The following is a 23,867-nucleotide window of genomic DNA, read 5'->3' as shown; positions in this document are numbered from 1 at the left end:
TCAGGGGAAGGCTACAGGGATGGCTGTGGAACTCTTCTCACTTCTGCGTCACAAGAGTTCTGCCACAGTGGAAACAGTCTGCTGCGGGCCGCTGCAAGCAGAAGAAAAGTGGCTACCTTCCTTATGTCCTGGTTAAGACTTGAAGTCACTCCTTTTGCTTGTTTTCACCCTTTTATAAACTAAGAAAATGGCTTTGATGACATTCAGTCTTAATGTTACATAAAATTAGAACCTCTAACTTGAATTCTTCTCCCCTTTTTCCTCAGCCCAAAATTCAATTATGAGCATTTGACTGACAAATCTTTGAAAAATCTCAGGACAGCGAAGGGTGCTAAAAATACAGAGGCTTAGATTTCAGTGGGAGATCACAGAAGGTGCCTGGCTAGGAACATTTAAAATCCACTCAAGATTGTCTTGATCTCAAACCAGAAAGGTTTGGTATGGAAAAAACAAGGATCATAGATAAAGTAAGGGTTTGGAAATGTATGAGTAAATTAAAAAATACCGTAGTAGTTTATATAGACAGAATGGGTTATGCAATTGCACAGGGCTGGACATTTAACAAGCAGTCAGTAACGAGGAAGGCTAATATCAGTATAGAGAAACATGCGATTGGGAAACATATGGGTGTATATTTACATTACAAAATGCTTTTGTAATGATTAAGCACTAAAAGTAGTGTAAAAGGCCACAATAAGACTTCCCAGTGACCTTCCCTCTTCACACTGTTCCACAGTGTCTGCGACCTGATCACCTGGCTGGCGGTGTCAATAAAGACTCTCTCAGGTTTGACTCCCTGCATTTTTATTCACTGTAAGAACTGAGAGCCAGGCACCAGTACAGCTCCCTTCACCATGATGGGGACCAGAGTAGCATCTAGGGGGAAGGACTGATGCTAAGTGAGGGATTCTCTGTTGGAGTTTTCATGAATGAAAGAGAATATTAACATTTAATAACTACCTAAATTGTGCACCAGGAAAGGATTCATTGAGATTTACTGGGCCTAGTGGATCCTACTGCTGCAGGACCTGATCCTGTAACCACTGAAGTCACCGGCAAAGTAACATAAACTGCAACGGTGCAAACTGAAGTTCTCAGCACTTCTCTGGTTACAGTATTTCATTGCCAATCTAAGCCATTCCGAGTGGTTAATCATCCTTGGGACCACTCCATCTGCCTATTCCTAAGCTGGTATCATAGTGGTTACAGTACAGGCTGCTGCTCCTAATTTAGAATACCTAATTAAAATCACTGTGAAACTAGAAGAAAATATAGGCAACATATTCCAATAAATAAAACATGCTCATTGTATGCACTTTGATGAAATAATTTTCCATAATTAGAAATACCTGTAAACCTTCCCAGTAGATTTGATAAAGTACCATTCCCCATGTAGAAACCCCCCTGCATTTTGGATGATCTGAATGAGGTGCTCTTTACCTGGTTTCCCAACTGGGCCCTGGAATCCAGGATCTCCATCAAAGCCAGGGACCCCATCGATCCCTGGCAGACCAGGTAAGCCTGCAGGAGCTGTGATTTTTTCTGGCTGTGGGGTTATACCTGGAGCTCCTGGCCGGCCAGGGAGACCTGCACAGTATAAATGACAGCATAAGCACTCCCCAGAATACTCACATCTTTGATTACAATAATGACACAAAGGAGAAGCATACTGAATTAAGATTACCTTAATAAATAAAGATTCTGAGTTCTGATGTAAGTGCTGTGTCAAGCTCTTATCAATTTATTGCAATCTCTAGGAACCCAAGATTTCCCCAGATATGCCCACTAAGGGATATTATTTATCCCAGCATGAACCATTTGTACAGTTATTCAAATCCTCTGGTACTCACCTCGAAGACCTGTTTCACCTTTCAGCCCAAGGTAACCAGGGTCTCCTGGAGGCCCATCTTTACCTGGCATCCCCATAAGGCCAGGCTCACCCCTTATACCTGCAAAAATACACAGCAAAAGACCTCAGAGGCTGAGCATGGGGTCCTGATTCTGAGCCACAACTGGGGGCTCTGAGAAACACAGCGACAGTGGTAGCAGGAACAGCGTTTCAAGTCTGAGATGGAGGAACCATGACAGCTGACAAACCACAAATAGACCCTTTCAAGACCAGAGTACCTTTGAATCCAAATGCTCCAGGGAGCCCAACTGGACCAGGAGGTCCCATGTCGCCCTTAATGCCTCGTAAGCCAGGAACACCAGCAAAGCCTGGATTGCCTGTGTCACCTTGATCAGAAGCTGGGCCAGGGGCCCCTCGTGGACCCGGAGGACCTGGGAGACCTAGATACAACAGCAATAATTAGCACAAACAGTTCCTGAGCAAAGCAAATGCTGCTGCTATCCCCATTTTGTCATTCTAGGTGACAGACACCATTCGGGTGTCTGTATTATCAAGGTTGTCTTACTCCAGTAGGGAGGAAACCAGGTCCCCACTTGCTTATATCCAATTAGGTCCCAGAAACCTTTAAATATTTCTGACTACGTTCCCTTTGCTTCAAATTACTGGCCTGAGCTCTGTGTCACACCTGGTACCTAGCCTAAAATCTACCATCAGGCCAAGGAAAGTCTTAGAGTTCCAACCTCCTCCATGGGGCTATAGACAATGAACGAGCACCAAAGTCATCATAACAAATCTCCCCAACTATACGTGGTATCAAACTTAGGGCAGGTGCTCCTTATAAAACTGTCCAAATGGAGCTGGGATCCAAATTCAGACATAATGTGCCAGACATAAGTATCTGTCTTAAAACTCACAGTAGATGATATGAATGTGGATCAGAGAGCTTTAATAACAGGCTTGAACCAAATCAGGATTCAATAGCAGGAACACAAGCCAGATATCCTGGATATAGAGCACCACAGATGATTAAAATGTCACTCTACATTCCTCAACCCAGAGGTCTTCAAAGGAAACACAGAAATCAACCTTCCTTAGGTACTCCATGCTCCATAAGATGCCTCTCTCCATACCTGAACTTCCATCAATTCCTGGGTGGCCTGCATCTCCAGGTCTCCCAGGTATATCAGAAGGAAGAGAAATTCCAGGTGTTCCTGGCAAGCCAGGCAATCCTATAGGACCAGGGGGACCTAGAATCAGAAATATAAAGTGAGCTCTGTGATGATCTTGGAGATGTGGACAGAACTGTTGGTGGCTGACTGGTATTTATATTGAAAATAATACAGAGATTCAGGCAATAAAAAACCCTCCACTACCTAGGAGCGAAGAAGTAATACATAAAATACTACATTCTGCTGTCTGGAAGAAGTACTGACACTGTAAGCACTGTATAATGATCTGTTTCTCAGATTCATAGCTACATCACTCATTTAACATTTACCTGACCATCTCTGTGACTTCATGAGTGCTCTTTGGTACCTATGTTGACTTGGCAACCCACTACCCTGATCTTCCATGAGGCTTCCAGAACATTGATATTTACCCATGTCTCCTGATGATCCTTTTGGTCCAGGGAATCCAAGAGCTCCTCTGCCAAAGCCTGGAGAACCTTCTTCACCCTTTGGACCTGGGAGACCTGCAGGACCTTTCAGTCCAGGTTCACTGAGACCTAATTACACATAGTTAAAGAAGGTAAGAGAGCCTACTCAAATTGCCTAATGTAAGTTAAAATCTTCTACAAACTGAACTGAAATATGAAATTAGTTATTCACCACTCCCTCTGCTGTTTTCAGTAGAGCACCAGAAAGAGTTCTTGTGCTACTCTGGCTGTGAACAGTAAATTTAAACAACCTGTAAGTTGGTGAGAGAGAGGTACACGACTGTTACAGTCTTCCCACAAGGGAAGGCTTCACATCTTGCACAAGGATGTGAATATAACCCTCCCCCATGACAGGATTTGCCAGCCATTCTGTGTACTGTGCCTCTCATGAGAGCAGAGCATTGAATCAGGCCTCTGGTCTTTAAATAATCTAGTGGGCTTTGTGTTTCAAGATGGTAAGATCTTGAAACAGCAGAAGGACTACACTCAGGCCTGAGCAGTGCAGGACAGAGGCTCCGGGGAAGGGCTGCAGGGAGATGTTCAGCATGGCACCTGGTAAGAGCAAATACTAATCAACTCCAGGTAGGAAAAGTGTGGAGAATCTCTATACTCTTAATCATTACCTTCTGAAAGGCAATGTTTGAAATAAAGAAAACATGGGTATCATTTCAATTTTACAAACCAAAATTATTTTGTCTAGTAAGCAAAGACCATCCTCGATTTTTTTTTTGTTTGTACAGTAAGAAACTACCACTGTCATACATAAAAATCCTGTTGCAATTTTATGCTATCTATGCCATGGACAGCAATATGAGAGCTATGGACAGCAATACATGTCATTCTTAGGCTCAACTCAAAGACAATCTTTGATGCAGTCCCCTTAAAATCAAATATCCTTTAGAAATTGAAGACTCATGATCTCATCCAATCAGATTTCCAGTAGCAACTTATTGTTCAGAAATTCAAGAAGAACCAGCACCAGAAAAGACTCTTCTATTCATGGGCCACATCCTGTTCTTAATGACATTAAAGAAGATGGTCACACACATCCAGTATCCTGATTTTTCTTCATATTTTAAATAAATCCAGAACTGGGTAAAATGAAGCAATTTTGTGAGGAATGCTGTTCTCACGATGGACCATTGCATGCACATCCCCAGCTACGACCCTTCCACTGCACATCTCTCTTACCTGGTGTTCCAGGAGACCCTTTTGTGCCTGGCAAGCCATTCAGACCATTTAAGCCCGGAAATCCAGGAAATCCTGTAGAAACATTGGGAACACTCATGTAAGTGAACAAATAAGCAAATAATCTCATTAGGTGAAATGACTAAGATACTTCATGCAGACTACACCATGTGTTAGAAGCCTGGCACCCAGGGGAATATAGCATGTAATATCTTCTTTCACAGGAAGGGATTCATGGAAACTCTTCATCCTGCTCTCGCTGGTTTTACCCTCTAGTGATCCAAATCTAGTGATAGCCTCTCCCGTTCCAAACACTCCTCTGCTCATTTCTAGCAGCTGGTGCCTGCACTAGCTTTGCAAAGAACTGAGCCAATTTCCCACGCACAGCTGGCCCACACAGTGTGCTGCCTGCCTGCTGTGATACACTTGGCCGAAGCACTGCTTTTTTGACCCAAATTTTCCTCCCATGTGCAGACTCCAGATATACCTTTGGGTCCTGCTGTTCCACGAGCTCCAGGGAATCCGGCAGATCCTGGCTGCCCTGGAGGTCCTGGTGGCCCAGCAATTCCTCTCGGTCCAGAATTTCCAGGGATTCCTGAAAACAAGAAGCAAAATGTTGCCGTACAGCGCACCCAAGCTGGAACAGCTCACACCGCAACTTCTGATTGACATTCTCCATCATCCACCAAGTGATAGACTGGAACAGTTTACATGCTGAATAATTATATCAACTGATTTCCAAATAAAATATTACAATAGAATTTTTCACTGTTCTTTCAACTTTAATTTGCCTGCTCCTTACACCACAACCCAAGACACTAGTAGCTGTCCTCCTGGGTAGGTTTGAAGTGTTGCAGTAGACAATTTCAGAGCAGTCTGGTTCACAGGCAACTGCATAGAAGCTGCTATTCCTTAAGTCTTATTTTTTTAAGAGGAATTCCTTTGAGTTTGGAGTATGCAGGATTCACCAACAATTGACACACAGGATTGAAAATGCAGTGCCAATCTTCTCATTTAAGCTTCAGTTGAGACAGGCTGATCAGAGTTAATGAAATGACAAGGCTATTCTACAGCACGAACTGCAGGATTTAAGTGCCTAATCCAGTACCTGCTGGTCCTTCTTGGCCAAGATCTCCTGGGCCACCTTTGAGTCCATTCACCCCAGTGCTTCCTGGGTATCCTGGTTCACCTTTGGGCCCTTCTCTCCCTCTCTCTCCTGTAAAGATAAAAGCATACAGCATGAAAGCATACAGCATGCTAGAGAGAAACTGGAGGCAGGCTTGACGAGAAACTCTTTAATCTCAGGCTGCAGCTCTACCACAGTCTGGAACAATCCAGACCAGGTTTCCCTGATGCCAAACACCATTGCCAGTACCAAGTTTCTGGCCAAGAAGTGAAGTGGGACCCAGCACTACAATTGAGCTGTTCTAAGACATGTTAATTATCATCCAGATTTGCGCTGTCTGGAGCGCAGACCCCTCAAATCTTACTTAAAGGACAGGATTAAAAGGTTTCTGTGTATAGATTAACAACCACCTCAAACTGGGCAATGCCATCCTAGCTTGATTCCTAGAATTCTGCATTCCTGAAGTGAGCTATCAAGGGCTACTTCACCTGGAAATCCAGGGTCCCCTTGCTCTCCCTTTGCTCCAGCACTGCCAGGAACACCAACAGAATCTCCCCGGTCACCTAGGAAAAAAACATATAAAGAAAGAAAGGTTAAGGCGGCCATTCCACAACCGATTGTGGAGTGTAGCTTTCAGGGCTGCTCAGTATAACACACTTTCACTGCACTTCAAATCCATGGAGTAAAGAAAGACAAAAGTAAATAATGTGCCTGAGTTTAGAAATGCCTTTAAATAGCAATGGATGCAAATGCACACAGGGCGTAATAAGACAAACATTTACAGGTGATTTCACAGCATCCTGCCATTTGTACTTCTGATGCAAGCACATCACAGAGAAGGTGCCTCTTGTACTGCTTGACATGTCTCATATCATGTTGTGGCCAAGATTTCAAAGGACCATGGCACTTTAGGCACTTGGCTTGGGACCAGTCTCATCTGAATTAAAGATCTAGTAGGGAGACATCTATTTCTGAGACAGTCGCTGGAGAGCAACATACATTTCTAGAGGACTATGCATTAATTTTAGCCAAAAATCTTAGGACTGTGTATACTGAAAGTGCACAAAAACTGTGGAAGATTTCTTACCCTTTGGGCCAGGAAGGCCAATAGTTCCTGGGAATCCAGGTGTTCCTACAATGCCATCTGAACCCTAAAATTAAAAACCCAAGACTAGCTTTTGCTTATTGTTCCTTCTTGTCCCAAGATTGGGTCATGTGAGATAACAGACAGCAAAGACAGAGGGAAGGTTATCCAAACTGTCATTCATTAGTATAAACCAAACAAAAGCAAATTTATTAGAAAGCTTTATAAGAAAAAAAACCCTGCCAACCTCTGCAACTCTGATACTGAAGCACAGGATTTTCCTAAGCAAGTTTAGAGAAGATGAGACATACTTACCCTCTCTCCTGGCATTCCTGGGAATCCTATGATGCCAGTTGAACCCTTCTGTCCTGGCAGTCCAAGACGTCCAGATGGACCAGGGAAACCTGGGTCACCAGGAGAACCACTCTCTCTGCTTGGTAACCCAGTTGGACCAGGGAGACCAAGCTGTCCATGGCTGCCTGGGAATCCTTTGTCACCTGCAGAAATACATGCAAGAATATGATTCCACTTCATAACACAGATATTTGGCTCATTTGGCCAATTAACTTTGCACGCTCCTTTAAAGAGAAGGTGGAAATGGCATTAGCTTCGCAGAGGAAAACATCAAACAACAACTGTTTTCTCACAACTCAGAGTTGCCAAACGCAAACCTTACTGGAATGTGAATGACAGAATGGAAAACAGGCTCTGCCAAAATGATAGACCACATTTCACCAAGAGTAAGCATAGCTCCTGAATAGCTAATATTGGCAACTTATTACAACGCTAGTAAATACCTCTAGGTCCAGGAAATCCTCCAAGTCCAGCTAATCCAGGCTCCCCTTTGTCTCCTTTGAATTGCAGTGCCTGTTCTGAAGGCCTAAGAACAGGGATGCCAGGGGGACCTACATCACCTCTGTCACCTGAAGAAATAAAGTCAGATGCAATAAGATTGTCTAACAGAGAAAGTGTGTAACATTAGAAGCTGGCAGACAAAACCAGAACTACTGAGCATCTTTCATGTCTCCAGATATCAGAGTCTCAGATAATCAACTGATGCCCAGAACCTTTGGAAACCAGGTAAAGTATTTCATAGGGGAAAATACAAAACATTGTCTAGAAGAAAACATTAAATATGTATACATTTCAAAAGGGCCTCCTAACCCCTCTGCTACATAGGCAGCAATTTTCATTCAGCTGTTTCTTACCTTTTTGACCTTGGAGTCCCAGAATCCCAGGGCTTCCTCTTCCTCCAGCTGTGCCAGTGGTTCCTTTAAACCCATTCACCCCAGGGACACCAGGCAGGCCTGGCATGCCAGGAAAACCAAGGAGTCCAGGAGATCCTTTCTCACCTGCACAGAAAAGATGAGAAAAAAAAGAAAAAATCAGTTTCTCCTGGTACTCTGCATATCCACCTAGCTGCCAGGTAAAGGCAAAATGGATCTGGAGACCCACCCAAACCTGGGCAAAAAAAATCTTGAAGATGCAAGCACAGCACAACCACTGCTGCTGGGGACCTTCTCTCATGATACTGTCAGTCAGCACTACCATCAAGAGCAAGGTCCTGCTCCCACTGGAGTGCAAAACTCAACTGATTTCCAAAAGAATGACTTCCAATTACATGGGTCTATTACTCTCCCTCAAAATAACACAAAATAACCAACTGTTGTATTGGGTGCTGAATGGCTGTACATATTGTAAAGATTTACTTCCCATCTCATTCAGACTACATTCTCTCCTGCCCATGATATTCCCTTTACTTCTTCATTTTCATTCACCATTCCTCATTTTTTCAATACTCCAGTCTTCCTACCTTGATTTTCATGATCCTTGTCTTATAAAGACAGCCATAATCATGATCTAGCAGTTAAATACATTATTAACAATCCACACTCAGTAGTGAAGCAAATGCACCCCAACTAGTGTTGGAACTTTGTCACTTCTGACAAGCAGGGACTAAAACCTATGCCAACTGTTATTTCTTACGGACGTGATAAGATTTCTTATGGGCATGATAATATGTTCTCCTAATGGATATGGATACTCATACCTTTTGGCCCAGAGAACCCTGGACGTCCATCATGACCAAAAGGTCCAGGTGGACCTGAGAATCCTTGTTCCCCAGGAGAGCCTGGAGCACCATCGGGACCTGGGAAGCCTTTCATCCCAGCAGGGCCTTGTGGACCTATATCTCCAGCCAGTCCTTTGACTCCAGGAAGTCCTGAATAAATATAAGCAAGAACTTAATAGACTATCTCAAACAAACACTGGAGGACTTTTGTGGGCTTTTTTTTTCTCCAAACTCCTTAAGCACAGCATTGTTTTTAACATGACAAATGGACTGTAAGGCACATGCAGCCTACTAAGGCATAAAGTTTAGAACTGCAAAAGCATTAGTCATCTAATAATAAAATACCTATGAGGAAGGTTACTGCCTACATCACTACACAACCAGCAAGAGTGAAACCCCTTATGATGATGCCTTTTTTTTTTTTTTTTTTTTTTGTCTCCTTTACCAGATACTTAGGTGTAGAGCACCATGTCTTACCTTTATCATCCAGGTAGACAAACCAGGATGGGGAGTATCATTAATGCCAACTTCCACTACCTACCGCATCTTCTGGCTGAACCAGAGAGATCAGTTGGAGAGGCTTTTTTAAAATAAGTTTCTTTCCCACCTCTGTAGTTAAAACATTATTTCTCAAAAGCAAATTGCTTAGTTATAGAACAAGCTTCTGATTGTGCTGTCATAAAACCAACACCATGTGCATTCAGTTTTTCCCCTGAACAATTCAAAATGTATCTAGGTGCATTTGTAGCTGTTTAACTAAATTTTAACTAAATGCTCAAACCATTGGAAACAGAATGCTCAGATCCAAAGTGAGGAAGAGAGAAAGAAAAGCCAGTGGCTTCTGGCATGTTTATCAGTAGTACTGAATATATGAGCTCTGTTGTACCCAAGACATTTTAAGCTATACTTCACAATATATTTTAAGTACAAGGTGAAACAGCTGCTTTATTTAAGAAGAAAAAGAAAATGTATACTTAAGATGTATGCATTTAAGGATTTCCTTCTGGGCTTCAAACTTTGATACCATCTGAGCATTCTCACTACAATGGTTCCTTGTCTTCTGATTTGATTAGAAATAATAAGGGGTATCACCTACAGTCAATGCAATTCTTGTAGCATTGAAAGCTAGGTTGTTAGTCCATGAGCTTTTATGCTACACTGCATTTTCTCACCTTGACAGCCTATGTGAAGAACCCATAACCAAACAGTGTGACATCAGAAATGGAGAGTTGATGATAAATGAAATAGAAACATGGTGAAGGAAAAAACAGATAAAATATGTAAACAGAAAGAACAAGGATACAAAAGAAATTAATGATTTAGAGAGAATACAGATGCAAAAATCTTAGTCATTTGGAGTTTATCATCCTAGCAATTGAAGGTTTTTAAAAACAGTTGAGGGAAAAGGCATATATCTCATGCAACCTAAAACTGTAATATAATAAACAAAAGACATATTAACATTAAAATAAAAAGGTTAAGACATTAATTTGATGATGTTCATCTCAAATGGGGTTAGTGCTTTCATTTATTTGTCTGTTGTCACTATGTTCCAGAACTGTCTTTCTGTGAAAAGGAAGGGGTTATTTCACAGACCATGATTCACTAATTCCCAGGTCTCTCCTTGCTTGGTTCTGAAGTCTTGTATATGCTGCTGTCATGTAACACTTTAGTCAATGTGGCTTGAGAGATACTGCTCTATCAAGTGTTTATTTTCTCCATAAAGAGAAAGGGAGTAATTTTGCCTTCACCCTCATGGCTGCAGAAGACAGAATAAGAAGCTTGCGCTGAGAAAGCCAGTAGCCAATCTGCCTAAGCTGTATTTCAAGCAGTCTCACACATTAGAAATTAATTATCATGACAATGGAAAAGGAAGATTTATCAACGATACAACCAGCATGTAAAAGTAGAAATGTTAATATCAAGACATTTCATTTATCCTGTCTTCCTTATTACAGGAATTATTATAGACCAGGTGCGTCATTTCTAGGCAGAAGTCTAACAGTTGGAGGTGAAAGGCCCAGATTCTGCACTCAGTTAACCCTAACCAGGGACAGGAGCTCCCTCCTTGCCAGATCTCTCTTGCACTTCCTCGACATTGCAGTGTTTAGCTCAGCTACTTGCATTTGTATGAAGACATTACATACCTTGTGCTCCTACAAGGCCAACTGATCCCATGGGTCCTGGTTTTCCCTTAATGCCAAAAGGACCTCCAGGTCCGGGAGGTCCCTGCAATCCAGGGATGCCAGTATATCCTGGATTACCCTGTTCGCCTTTAATGCCCAGGAGGCCTGGTCTCCCATCTACCCCTGGGAACAGAGAGGCAAGAGGTTACAGAACACATAAAACAAAATTGTTTCTGTTAATTAAAAAGCACATTTTAATAAAAGCCTTTGAGTTGCATTAGATTCTAACAGAAAGCCAGCAAATCCCTACCTGTGAGCTGCTTAAAGGACTGCTAGCACAGTATCTTAAAAAGAAGGGAAAAGAAAAACAGTCTGATATTTCCAGAAATAAACAGTACCAGGCCTTACCTTTTGGTCCTGGAAATCCAAGATCCCCAGGCAGCCCTTTATCACCTGGGAATCCAGGTCTGCCGGGTTCTCCCTGAGCTCCACTCTCAGCACCAAACACGTCTCCGGGAGCTCCTTTAGTTCCAGCTAAGCCTGAAGCACCCATCTTGCCAGGCAACCCATCTGTCCCATCCAGTCCTGGAAGTCCTTGTGACCCCTGCTCTCCTCGAGGCCCAGGGAAGCCTTAGGGAGTAAAAGAGTAAATGTTCCTCAGCAATAGGTTGGGATATCTGCTTTCAGTAACATTTCTAACAAAAGCAACATTTTTCACAATTTTCATGCAAGAAAAAAAGTTTGGGGACCTGCAAAATATTTGTTTCGAATAAGAAAAAAAATGACTAGAGACAGGAAGTGATGAAACAGCTTAAAACAAAATATCAAAGTACTTTTTTTTTTTTTTAATTAAATAATAGTATAGTAACACCTTGGAGCTGCAACTACAAGCTTCAGCTTGTACCTGTGAGGCTTGTATTATAAGCCTCAGCACTGGGTTTCACTAGATGGCAGACAGGGCAAAAGGGAAAATGAAGGATGGACATTTCAGGGTGCAGGTAGGCCTTATTTCACTAGCACCCAAGCTGCAAAGACATTATGTTTATCACAGTTTTCTTACTCTGTCCTCTATGTCAGACAACTTCTGTCACTGTGGGGCAGAAAACACTGGCAGCCCTGGAATGTATTGACATCAATCAGACAATAAAATGCACTACAGTAAATTCCCTCTTACCTGGTCCCCCTTGCAAGCCTATTATTCCTGGAGACCCTAGCTGTCCTTTTGATCCAGGTAATCCAGGCTGCCCTGGAATGCCAGGAAAGCCTTTGCTGCCTTTGGAACCTGAGGATAAAAATCCTATTAATCGAAGAATAATAGAAGACACAAATATAGCACCATAACACAAGGTCAGAACTTCTCTTGCTGAAAAACTCACTGGATGTACCTATTTAAGCTAACATCTCAAATCCATGATTGTTTCATCAGCTACATGAACACAAAGGAAAAGGGTTTGTGTTGACAAACTATTTGAAAAGGAAAAAATGCTGCAGGCATGGTTCTCCACAGGGTTGAATCCCAGCCCCTTTGAAAAGAAAGAATACTCTTCTGTCAGTGAACCCAGGGGAACATACATCACCCAGAGGGGATTAACATACAGATACTCTCTTCCTTGAGGAAGAGGCGCTTCTTGGCAGTCAGCCAAGGCATTACAGTTTGTCAGCATACCTGGCAATCCTGGAAAGCCGGGAGTCCCAGGTGAGCCATATGCTCCAGGAACTACACAAGGCAAGGTGATACCTAAAAGACAGATTGCACACACTCCCTTCAGAGAGATAGCCAGCATGAGAACACCTCATACCCAGAGCTTTTTTAAAAAACAGATCACAAGTAATTGTGGGGGAACCTATGTACTTGAAATCCTGTTGACATCTCAGATGGATTGATTTTAAGGAAAAGAAAATGTACTGTGAGCCTGGAGACTGCCTAATCTCAGCCTTCCTACTGATTTGCTTTGTAACCTGCAAAGGGCAGTAATTGCTCTGTGGACTGCTTATAGCATGATATCCCCAGCTGCCCCTCAATAACCAGGCCCCGCAGTGCTAGGGACTATGCAGCTCTGCAGTTCAGAGAGGTTACGGTCTGGCAAAAAGCTTTCGAGGGCTGCAGGAGAGGATGTTCCTAATTTGGAAAACTGAGGATGTTCCCTAGCTTTATATAAACAATATATTAGAGTGTAAAATTCTAAAATAAATATACATATGCAAAATAAAATACTTATTTACAAAATATTGATAGATGTTTAGAGAAACTGTTTAGATAGGTGTTGGTGTTAGAAAACCCTTGTCACCCACAAGGTTTAGCTAGAGAAATGTGCAATAGCGAGGACTGTAATTTCTGCCTGTTTCTTCAAATGCTTCTTCTACAGTCTGTCAGACTAAGCAATAACCACAGGACTATTAGTAACAAACAGGATTCAGAAACTGCAAAGCTCTTTGCATGACTTCCACCTCTCATAGGATGAATCTGTTAATATTAGCAACCCTTCTTAAGAGGAATAAAGTTTATGTGGCATTATCAGAGTCTTTGGCACAATAGCTTCAATAAGTCATAGTTCCTTTTTAAAACTTTTCCCCTCATTTTCAAATAAGGCCTTTCTATATGCACCATATGAGAATTATTTCTGCCACCCACACATAATTCTTTAATATTATATGAAGGTTATTATCAAAGGGTCTTTTTAATATATACAAATGATTTCCTCCTTTAGAGGAGACATTGCATTCACAAGTTTTGTCACAAATCTCTGAACTGGCTAATGACTTCACACTTTCCTACATATTGTGACTGTAGATGCTCTTCTACAGAAGGTCACTCACTGTTAGAAAAGCTGTGATGTAGCATTCACAGTAAGCTGACTTGCAATGTGCTCCACAATACCTAGAGTTTTCATGCACAGGGCATTTTACTTCCACTTATCTTACAATGCAATCTAGATTTAACAGATATTGCAAGAGACATTTTACGAAGCAAAGATGTAAGCATTCCTAGCTATGAACTAGCAAAGTTTTTATCATTTAGCATGTGACTTGGATTGGAAAAAAAGCTTATGTAGTCTGTTCCAAAGGCCTGTTAATGCCAGCTGTCTCCTCGCCTCCTTACAAAACCCGATGTGAGCTAACATGCCATCCAGCATGTTTGTACAACCTTCCCACTGTTATTCTGGCCTAGCTCTCACCTCTCTCTGAGTTTAAGGTTCCTCTGCCAACCTCCTCATACTGCAGTGGTTTTTATCTCCAACATTTTTAAACTCAAACATCAGTTTGTAAGTGGGGAAATACATGCAATGATATTATGCCTGCTGTTACTGACAGAAATACAAATCTAAAACACTGAATAGTCACATGGAAAATTTACTGAAATCTAGCAGTAACTGCAAAGCAAAGATATTGCTTTCGGTAAAATCATCTTTAAAAGCCCAACACTGAAGGATCAAGCAACTGAGACTAACTCAGTTCTAAATCTTTTAATTTCAGTAAGAATAGTTTTGAAAACTAATTTAGAAGTCCCAAATACCAGTGAGTGACTGTTTTTAACTTGACGGTGAAGTGGGCTGTGTGTCTTAAAAACTTAAATTTTAACTGTTTTTCTAATTACTTTTAAAGTGGTTCTCCAGCAATAGTCTGTGAGTAGCTTCCTCCAACACTATCAGTATGCAACTAGTCCACTCAAATATCTGCTGTTTATTATCTGTGCTCTCTTGACCAGAACAATCTGAAAAAGCAGGGACTAACGTGTGAGGTCCGACCAGCCCACAGAGCAATTTCAGTTAATTTAGAGCGACATCTAATGCAGAGTTTTGGCCTGGCTACAAGCACAGCATGTTGAATGTAATCTTACTTGTAGCAGCTTTGCATCTTTTAAAAATAAGAGCAGATCTAGCAACACCTACCTGCAGCGCCAGGAAGACCTGGCTGCCCTGGAAAACCATCCATCCCTGGGTCACCTGGTGGCCCACGAGTTCCACTAGGACCTGGATATCCGACGCCAGGAGAACCAGTCTCTCCATGATGGCCCTTGGAGCCAGGTAATCCTGGCAGACCTTTTTCACCTGGGAAACCTAGCCCACCATCACCCTGTACACAGGAGGGGAAAAAAAAAAAAAAAAGCAGCTGAAAATCTAAGAGGTGGAAAGAATGTACACCACGGTCATTGTAACAAACACATGGATTTGGATGGTTCTCTGCAGGCTTCAGATGTGGCTGGGAAGGTAGAAGAAAACCTTTGTAAAACATCCATTACTATTTCAAAATGCAGGAAAGCCTAGTTACTACTAGAAACAATACTTCATATTGTATTTGCCAAAATGTAAGCATTATATACTCTGAAAACTATATATTTTCTTTTGAATTGAAATGATTCTAGTGTGCTTTATCTGGTTGAAGACTTGACACACAATTATGCCTACAGTGGCTTTTCCTTTAGAACAAAATGTAAAACAATGATGATGCCTGCCCCACTAGTGTAAGTTTATCTTTTGATTGGGTAATGAGAGGCAAATGAATGCCAGTTATTAATCTTGATCTCCCTCAAGTTCCCTCTTTTCAGGGAACAAAAGTTTTCAAAATAGGTTTCCTTTAACACAGTGTCTTGCTCAACACTACTTAGCTGCCAGTATGCGTAAATGCTACATTAACCATCCTGATGAGTACTTAAAATTCAACCATTCATGGCTCTCACTTTCTGACCTTCTCCATCAGCTTTACTTTGTGCAAAACTTTGTAGAAAGCAGCACAGTTTGCTAAAGATATGTCCCCTGGAGCTCAGAAATATGCTACAGAGCACATAGAAGCTGTGCTATAGACGAGCTGCAAAACTTGCTTTGAACAAGAGCAAAGAAAATATCATATCCTAGGCCATAACCAATACACTTTCTATCCTTATTAGCACTGAAGTCTTCTATCACTGCTAAAGAATGACTACTGTCATAAAAACAATTCCTATAGACAAGAGCTGTTAGTATTCTGAGGCCAAGAGAGAACACTGAAAGTTTTAGGACCCTTGTCTTCCACCCCAGATTGTCAATTCTTTGTGCAACCTCTCACTATAATTGCTTTAGTTTCGACAAAGTTGACAGGATATTATTATCCTATGAGATGATGGTGGTCACCTCACACTGGAGACCTTCTTCATGTATCACTCTGTCCTGCCATGTCTTTTTACGTTCCTGCCATCACAGGCCTTCTCTTAGCTAGCTATCATATCCATAAAGCATTTTTACCTACTTAGAGACTAACAAAGGGCTAATCAGGACCAGTAAGCCAGGCATTTCTATTGCCTGTGCTCCCTACTGCAATTCTGAAGCACTCTGACTCTTGTTAAATTAATCTGAACTTACTGGAGGGCCTGGAGGGCCTGGCAAGCCTGGAAGTCCATCTCTGCCAGGAGTTCCGGGGATGCCTGAGGGTCCTCTGGGTGCTGTTGCACCACGGTCCCCACGAGCACCTCTGCCTGTTGCATAGGACGGCTCTCCTTTTTCTCCCTTAGGGCCTGGAAGACCTTGCTGACCAGCTGAAGCCTACAGGACAAAAGAGAAAAAAAAACAAAAAACACAGGCATATGAACATGAAGCTAGAAAGAATCTACAAAATATTTTCCTCTTATATATGTTACACTAAAAAAGAAAAAGAAATCTAATTATTTCCATATGTTTCCATCAAGTCACTATAGCTGTATAATGGCCAGCCAAACCCTGGTATATAGAACTATGCTAATAGCAGTCTTGGAGGGCATTTGGCAGCTCAAGGTACAGCAAGGCCCAAGTATTTAACCTTCTCCCTTACTATTCAGTGTGCCACAGTTACTGACACTGATAAAGATACTCTGAAGACAGAGACTTGTATCTTTTCAGCTTTGGATTTTCAAATCTAAGTACTGCCAATGGGCCATGGTTAGCATTTGGGAAAATTCTATTTCATATGGTTGTTATTTCATAAAACACAATTCATAACTTTAATGCACAAACAGCAGCTGAAAAGGAAACTGCATCTATGGCATGTGGTTTTTTCAGCTACTAGCAAAGATATAGATAGATCTCACTCTTCAGTTTCAGATCTTCTTTCCATACATTTGTATACCTGCTTCCCCAGCAAGTCCTTGCTCAAAGAGAAACGTGAGTTGATTACATGCATGTCAAAAGGCTCAGGGATGAAAATCTGCTACTGTTTTTCCTTCCACTGCTTAATATGCAATTCTCAGAACTTAAAAACCATCTGTTTCCCTAGTCTTGAATAGGTGGTAATTTCTCTACTTTTAGTTTCCTTTCATAAATCATTTTCTTTTTTTTTTTGCCCTTTTTTTTTTTAACCAAAACAAGTAGAAGAAATCATGGAAAACATTTGTTCTGGTTTGAATGTGATCAACACCAACAAAGAGCACATGAGCATTTCTCATTCTGTTCATGACAATGTAAATGCTGCCTGCCTTACCGGCAGGCCTGGCAGTCCTGGAGCCCCCACAGTGCCTGGGTCTCCTCTGATGCCTTTAATCCCAGGCACACCATGGCTTCCTGGTGCACCTGGCAGGCCTGAGATGCCTTTTTGACCAGTTCTTGTAGCTCCTCCATCACAAGCACAATCACCTGCATCTCCTGGAAAACATAGTCAAAACCCCAAACTCAGTTTCTTTGGTACAAATATTCTTTTCAATTTCAAGAGATCCAAAATCAGTATTTCACTTAATTGGGATATAGACATTCTGGCTTGCAATGATTTTGTCTCCTGTGCTCAGGTGAGGCAGGTGGCAAGCAAGCAGAGCTCAGGTTCTGTCCAGGCTCAGTTTTTCACAATGCCTAGCAGCACATTGCAACATGCAGTATGATCCTCAACATGGTATCATATCCTGCTAGTTTTCTTGAAGTCTTCCCAAAGGTTCAGACTCTGCTAAGCAGATGGTTTTAGAGGAGTTCTCGGACAGAAGTCTCTCTCTCTAGTTTTATGAACAGATGGTTTTATGTCAGAGAAAGCAGATCCATACTCCCACTCATAGTAGGTTATAATGACCCTCAGCTGGATATTGTTACATTTCCTGGAACAGAAAATGAGCATGGATCCAAACAATCACAAAGCATAGTGAATCTGCATACATCTTGCTTTTGGCTGCCAATTCTGTCATTTTTAGCACTGAGGAGAGTAAAATAAAGTTTCTCTGTCACTTCCAGCCCACATTACTAAAAGCAAAGCAGGGCGTTAGATTTTTTTTTTTACATCTTGCTACGCCTTATGGCTTTACATGCAAAATATTTAACTAAATATCTAGGTATGGGATGTTCATTTGCTTATTAGCCTGAGCAGGAAGGAGAAAATAGGATTCTGCAAGCCATGCTGGGTGCTACTATCTCTAAATTATAACAGCTGTAAACTTCTTTAATCCATGTTGTGGTGTATGTGATTTCTTATAAATACATTTCCACCTCATTCATTAGGATATTAACTACCTGTAAATATTTTTCTGAATATTTTTCAGTGATTGCTTAAAGGCCCTCTTAAAGTAAGAGCCAATTACCTTTGTACCCCTTTGGACCAAAAGCTCCTGGTGGCCCTCTCTGTCCAGGCTCCCCTGGTGTCCCAGGCCTTCCATCCAAGATTGTACCCGGGAGGTATGAAGGGCCTATATGTGGAAAGAACAGAAGCAAACACCATGAGAAAGTTTTTTTCAAGTTCATTAACTATTTATAATACAGTATCAGCTATTCAACTGGCAGAAATGGCCCTGGATCAGACCAGGGCTGTGTAAGTTACATGATCAGATGAATTTCCACTGCTCTGCCACTGCACTTATTTCAAACACTCAACAGCTGCCCAAAGAACTAAACTAAGCAAACTGCAAGCAAGTGTATAGAGAAAGACAAATGACTTAGTTCATGGCCTGTCCCCATTGCACTGTTAGGGAAAAGCTGAGACACACATGCATGGGGACTTCTCTGGAAAGAAGCTGGGAAAGGGATGTGGCTGCCCATTTTGCTGGTACAGGAGTTACCATCTATGCAGCTGCCATGGTAGTAAGTCATCCCTATGGCCACCTGCCTTCCACAGAATTTGCAGCATCGCATCAGGTTACTGCAGCTCAGGAAACAGACTAAATGGCAAACTGGATATGGGGACTTCCCCCTTCCCTCGCTTTATAACTGTAGGATTATTCTCTACATGTCTTTATATGCTGGTAAATCCAATGAAACGTGAGCCAAGATAGATACAGCAGAGAGAAGCGATCTAAAATAATCTGTGACTACTAAGGCTGAAAGACCTTCCCCCGTGACAGCAGTAATATGGAGTGTTGACCAGCAGGTGTCTGATCTTCCACAGAAACAAACTGCAGCCATCAGCTAAAAACAGCTTCAAGAGCCACAGAGACTCCAAGAAAGAATACACAGGATTTGCCTGGCAAACAGCTCTTGATAAAGGAACACTTTCTTCTCCATAAAATCATTTACCCAGTCCATGCTCATTGGCTCCATTACTGCAGTGTGACATGTTTTTGAAAGTTTGACCCTTAAGAATGAGACAGGCTGAACTCGGTTCATGGCAGAGTGTTAAAACACAGAGTTTGTACAAAATTAGCCCCTTTACATTTATAATTAATTTTCTGAGGAAAACAGAACAATGTATTGTTGAAGACAACCTGGTAATCAAAACATTACTGATATTGGTTCTTCTAGGGTCATTTACCCCAGGCACTCATAAAGGCAGGATCTCTGTCTCTTTCTCTCTCTCTTTTTTTTTTTTAATCTAAGTCATGATATCATGGCAAGCTCCATTCAACTTTCCTCCCACGACCCTGTGTGCTTTATTATACGACCTTTTTTCCCCCTCCAACTGTTACATATTTGCTGGAAGTGAATATCTGAGTTGTCTCAGTTTTTCATCATATTAAAACAGATAATGATGGATAATGGGAGATGTCTGAGGATACTAGTGTTGGGTTAGTTTATTAAGTTCCATTTGCTGCATGGCAACCCAGCATTCCCTGGGAGAAATTAAATTACTATGTTTTCATGTTTACATCCTCCCTACAGACCACCTACTTAGATGATTGCTAGTTAATAAATAATCAAAACTGAACAGACAGAACTGGCACTTCATTTGGAAGAAGCAGAGATGCAGGTCACTAGTAAATATAAATCTATGAAATACCACGTTTGATTGGCAGTGTTAGTTCGGTGTTTAGGAGACCAGCCTACTACTACAAAGTTCTCTGTGCCACAAAACTGTGCTCTGGGACTCAGGCCACCTTTCTAACAGGGTTAGTTCTATTTTCTTACTTCAGAGGAGTATCTGCTGTTAAACATATATATATATATATATATATATATATATAAAATTAAATATATATATTTATGTCTTTATATATATAAAGTCTTAAATATATATATAAATGTATATAAATATATATAATATAATATATAAATACATATATAAAGTCTTAAAATATATATAATATAATATATAAATACATATATAAAGTCTTAAACATATATATTTAAGACTTAGACTTACTCATAACCACAATGGGGTATGAGTTAAGCCTTTAATAGAAACAGATGAATAATCCTCACTGTCAAAGAAATAATTAATGATTATTTGTATGATTTTATCCTGAAACCCATGTAAAAATATATACAAAAATATACATACGTGATGGACCAGGCAATCCTGGTGCTCCTGGCAGGCCTGGTAAGCCAGCTCTGCCAGGACTGCCTGGTAAACCAATCGTTGCTCTTCCAGGATCTCCTATTTCACCCTTAACGCCTGGAATACCTGGAGATCCTCCAGGGCCCACTGCATCTAGACAACAAGGACAAAATAAGCAGTTCTCCAGTAGCAAGTGCATCCAGGTTTTAACATTCTGATTTTATCACTGTGGTCTGAACCGTAACTATGTTAACCCGGACAATTTCCAAACACATACAGAAGAACACTTACTAACCAGAGTCACCATCCTGCTCCAAACTGTACACATACTGCCTTCACAGGGGAAGTATTTAAATCCTAATTAGTTTTCTTTTTTTTTTTTTTTTTTTTTTTCTGTTCAGAGATTGCCTCTGAGCAAATTCATTTCCCTAACAATTTTTAGGGTCCAGATTACTAGGATCCAGGCCAGGATTTCACAGATGACATTTGACTGAAACAGACCTCTTCAAGTGAGACCTCTTATGGGACAAACCATTTATAGTGGTTTTATCTAGCCAAGCCGTTAGCTCTATCTGCCAGTGTAAGAATTCATTCAAAAAAGTCAAAACCAATTTCTATTATTTAGGAAGTTCCATTTCCAGAAATGTTCTGTCAATCAACTCATCTAAAAATGGAAATCAAAAAAACCCAACCTTCTGTATACACCATTGCACTAAATGGTCACACCTGAAGTCCTGAATAGTCCTGAAGTCTATTCATTGTGTGGGACTAATTCTGCTCCCATCCAAACCTATAAACTTGATTTGCCTGTCATCCCTTCCCCGTGTCTCTCACACAGACTGCAAATCAGCTATCTGAACGAGAGACAATAGCTCAAATAAAGATAAATCTTCAGCACATCAAGGCTGCCACCTGAAATTTTATCTGCAACAAACACACAGAAGATAGACTGTTAAGGACACTGCTAGCAGATACTTTACCTTGTTCCAGGCCTGGAAAACCTGGAGCTCCTGGAAGGCCTGGTAAACCACTGATTCCTTCATCTCCTGGAGGGCCAGGAATTCCTGGAGCGCCAGGGTCACCTGGAGCACCTATTAGTCAAATACAGAAAAACAAGGGAAAGAAACCCATGACAGACAGTTCAGTCAACCATGTCCAGTGACTATGAATCTCAGGGACAATGAAAGCTGCAAAATCCACTAGCAGTGAACCTGCTACTGTTAATAATGACAGGAAAACTTCCCCCTGCTAGACATTCTTTCAAGCTTGATGGCATGCAAAGGAGGAAGAAGCGAAAGGACATACAACTTGTCTACTCATTTTTATAGGTTCAGAGACTGTTCCCATTCAGGCCTGATGCAGCTGTGGCATTAAGCTTTTTTCCTCAGCAAGATTACCACACCGAATGACAAATATTAAAAGGAGGACATTCAGATTACCTACCTCCAAGAGACAAAAGGAAGCCATTTTTTTTCTTAGTAAAGATAAGTAAGACACACAGGTGACATATAATCCCCATGCTCATCTACAGTCAGCCCCCAGACATTAAACATGTCATTCTGCCTGGAAACATATTGCGCAAACTGAAAGTGAAAGGTTTATTGCAAACCCGAAGTCAAATACATCAAATCAAATGTATCTATATGACAACAGTACAGAACTGAAAAGAAGTAGAACAAGGGATGGCTTAGACCCAATTCACAGTGTGGAGAAGGAGTAAGGTATAACAACAACAAAACTTGGATGAGAAAAAGTTTTTTAAAATAGTTTCAAAACAAAGTAGAAACAAATACCTGAAATGACTACACCTTCCCTGTCAATAACGATAGGAGGACCTGGAGGACCAATGTCACCTAATTCACCCTGTAGAAGAAAACAGATTCATAGACCAATAGATCTCAAAGTTGGTGGGGAGGGGGAGGATTGCTTGTCATGAAAGCAGGTGGGTTGCCGTGGCAATGTCTGTTGTCATTCACCAACATAAGCATCATTCTTTGTCTCAGTGAAGGATTCACTTTCTTTAGCTATTCACAATCATCTGCAGTCACAACTATCAGCTCTTACTATAGGATGAAACTAATGGCTGATTAACAGAGTATTTGCTGTTATCTATTTTCCGAATGCATCCTGCTACCTCCACAGGAAGCATGAACGTGGGCATATCATGATTACAGGAGACCAGCTATCATATATTATGATATTGATCCACATCAGGTAGGTAATTTTTTTTATTCATCTCGTGGTAAAAGTGAATGAATTGCTACAAATGAACACAGTTTTGAAGCACTCGACAATGCAGTTACCTAATGCCTTTAGGTCCTGAATTTTAGTAACAGGGACTTCCAGGAAATTGCTGGATTCCTCCATAAAATCAATCATATGTAAAAAGTGAGTTGTGACAAACCACAGTATCATCTCTGCCTCTCACTCTAACACAGAATTAAATCCTTTGACAGAAGAATTGTCAAAATCTCCATCAAATTTATAATATAAACACCATGCAGTCTACTGAGGGTGTGATCGTTTTATTGCTTCTTCCAGGAATACTGCTGTGTGCATAAAACAGGAATAGTTTTTCCATGTGCTTGGCATGAAAAGGCCTGTCCAGACTTGCATTTCTCATGCCTGCCAACCATACACTGGTCTCAGTGTTAGATTACAAGCACAGTTTTTCACAGCAAAATATTACCCCACTATTTTGGCCAATGATCACTCAATTTCCAGGTCTCTGGCAGTCTAAGCTGTTGGATATCCAAAAGTGGCTGTTGTGCATTGCATATCTCCAGCATGAGGAATATGGGTATGGGTTGGACTCATTCTTGCATATCTCCCTTATGAGGAATATGGGGGTGAGTTGGATCCATTCTTCTCAGACTTGTTAACACTTGAAAAGTAGTGACACAAGACTTCAGGTAGCCTTAGCAATTATCTTCCACATCCACCTAATTCCATCGACTGCTACTACTGCCTCACCTCTCCAGTAAATACGGTGTTGGTGTAGGGATAAAGAAGACAGGAGAGTCTACAAATAAAACTATAAGTCATGAAGTTACATGACTGAATGTTGCAAAGGCATTAAGATATCTGTGTTCACAATTCAGCAACCATTCATGTTCATCCCTAACAAGACAGCAAACGA

The 23,867-nt window shown here is 41.2% G+C and overlaps 1 protein-coding gene across 1 annotated transcript in view; it reads right to left on the bottom strand.

Annotated features, from left to right (window-relative positions):
* COL4A6 (collagen type IV alpha 6 chain) overlaps positions 1 to 23,867 on the bottom strand; it is a 42,807-nt gene that overhangs the window by 2,843 nt on the left and 16,097 nt on the right. The window contains exons 15-39 of the mRNA XM_088527637.1: positions 22,522 to 22,591; positions 21,709 to 21,819; positions 20,732 to 20,881; positions 18,603 to 18,707; positions 17,528 to 17,688; positions 16,438 to 16,617; positions 14,992 to 15,175; positions 12,768 to 12,839; positions 12,276 to 12,383; positions 11,510 to 11,731; positions 11,123 to 11,284; positions 8,955 to 9,125; positions 8,113 to 8,256; positions 7,702 to 7,827; positions 7,220 to 7,401; positions 6,908 to 6,971; positions 6,309 to 6,383; positions 5,803 to 5,910; positions 5,182 to 5,289; positions 4,698 to 4,769; positions 3,450 to 3,575; positions 2,980 to 3,096; positions 2,128 to 2,289; positions 1,851 to 1,949; positions 1,441 to 1,587 (exon numbers count right to left, since the gene is read on the bottom strand). Coding sequence (XP_088383763.1) covers positions 1,441 to 1,587; positions 1,851 to 1,949; positions 2,128 to 2,289; positions 2,980 to 3,096; positions 3,450 to 3,575; positions 4,698 to 4,769; positions 5,182 to 5,289; positions 5,803 to 5,910; positions 6,309 to 6,383; positions 6,908 to 6,971; positions 7,220 to 7,401; positions 7,702 to 7,827; positions 8,113 to 8,256; positions 8,955 to 9,125; positions 11,123 to 11,284; positions 11,510 to 11,731; positions 12,276 to 12,383; positions 12,768 to 12,839; positions 14,992 to 15,175; positions 16,438 to 16,617; positions 17,528 to 17,688; positions 18,603 to 18,707; positions 20,732 to 20,881; positions 21,709 to 21,819; positions 22,522 to 22,591 — 3,226 coding nt within the window. The remainder of the gene's footprint in view (positions 1 to 1,440; positions 1,588 to 1,850; positions 1,950 to 2,127; positions 2,290 to 2,979; positions 3,097 to 3,449; positions 3,576 to 4,697; positions 4,770 to 5,181; positions 5,290 to 5,802; positions 5,911 to 6,308; positions 6,384 to 6,907; positions 6,972 to 7,219; positions 7,402 to 7,701; positions 7,828 to 8,112; positions 8,257 to 8,954; positions 9,126 to 11,122; positions 11,285 to 11,509; positions 11,732 to 12,275; positions 12,384 to 12,767; positions 12,840 to 14,991; positions 15,176 to 16,437; positions 16,618 to 17,527; positions 17,689 to 18,602; positions 18,708 to 20,731; positions 20,882 to 21,708; positions 21,820 to 22,521; positions 22,592 to 23,867) is intronic.

The sequence above is a fragment of the Tinamus guttatus genome, unplaced genomic scaffold (assembly GCF_059628265.1).
Source record: "Tinamus guttatus ecotype Peru unplaced genomic scaffold, ASM5962826v1 Tinamus_guttatus_pri_ptg000287l, whole genome shotgun sequence".
In the NCBI taxonomy this organism is placed as follows: domain Eukaryota; kingdom Metazoa; phylum Chordata; class Aves; order Tinamiformes; family Tinamidae; genus Tinamus; species Tinamus guttatus.
Note: the sequence above shows the minus strand (reverse complement) of the source record. Positions and strands in the feature narration are given on the sequence as shown.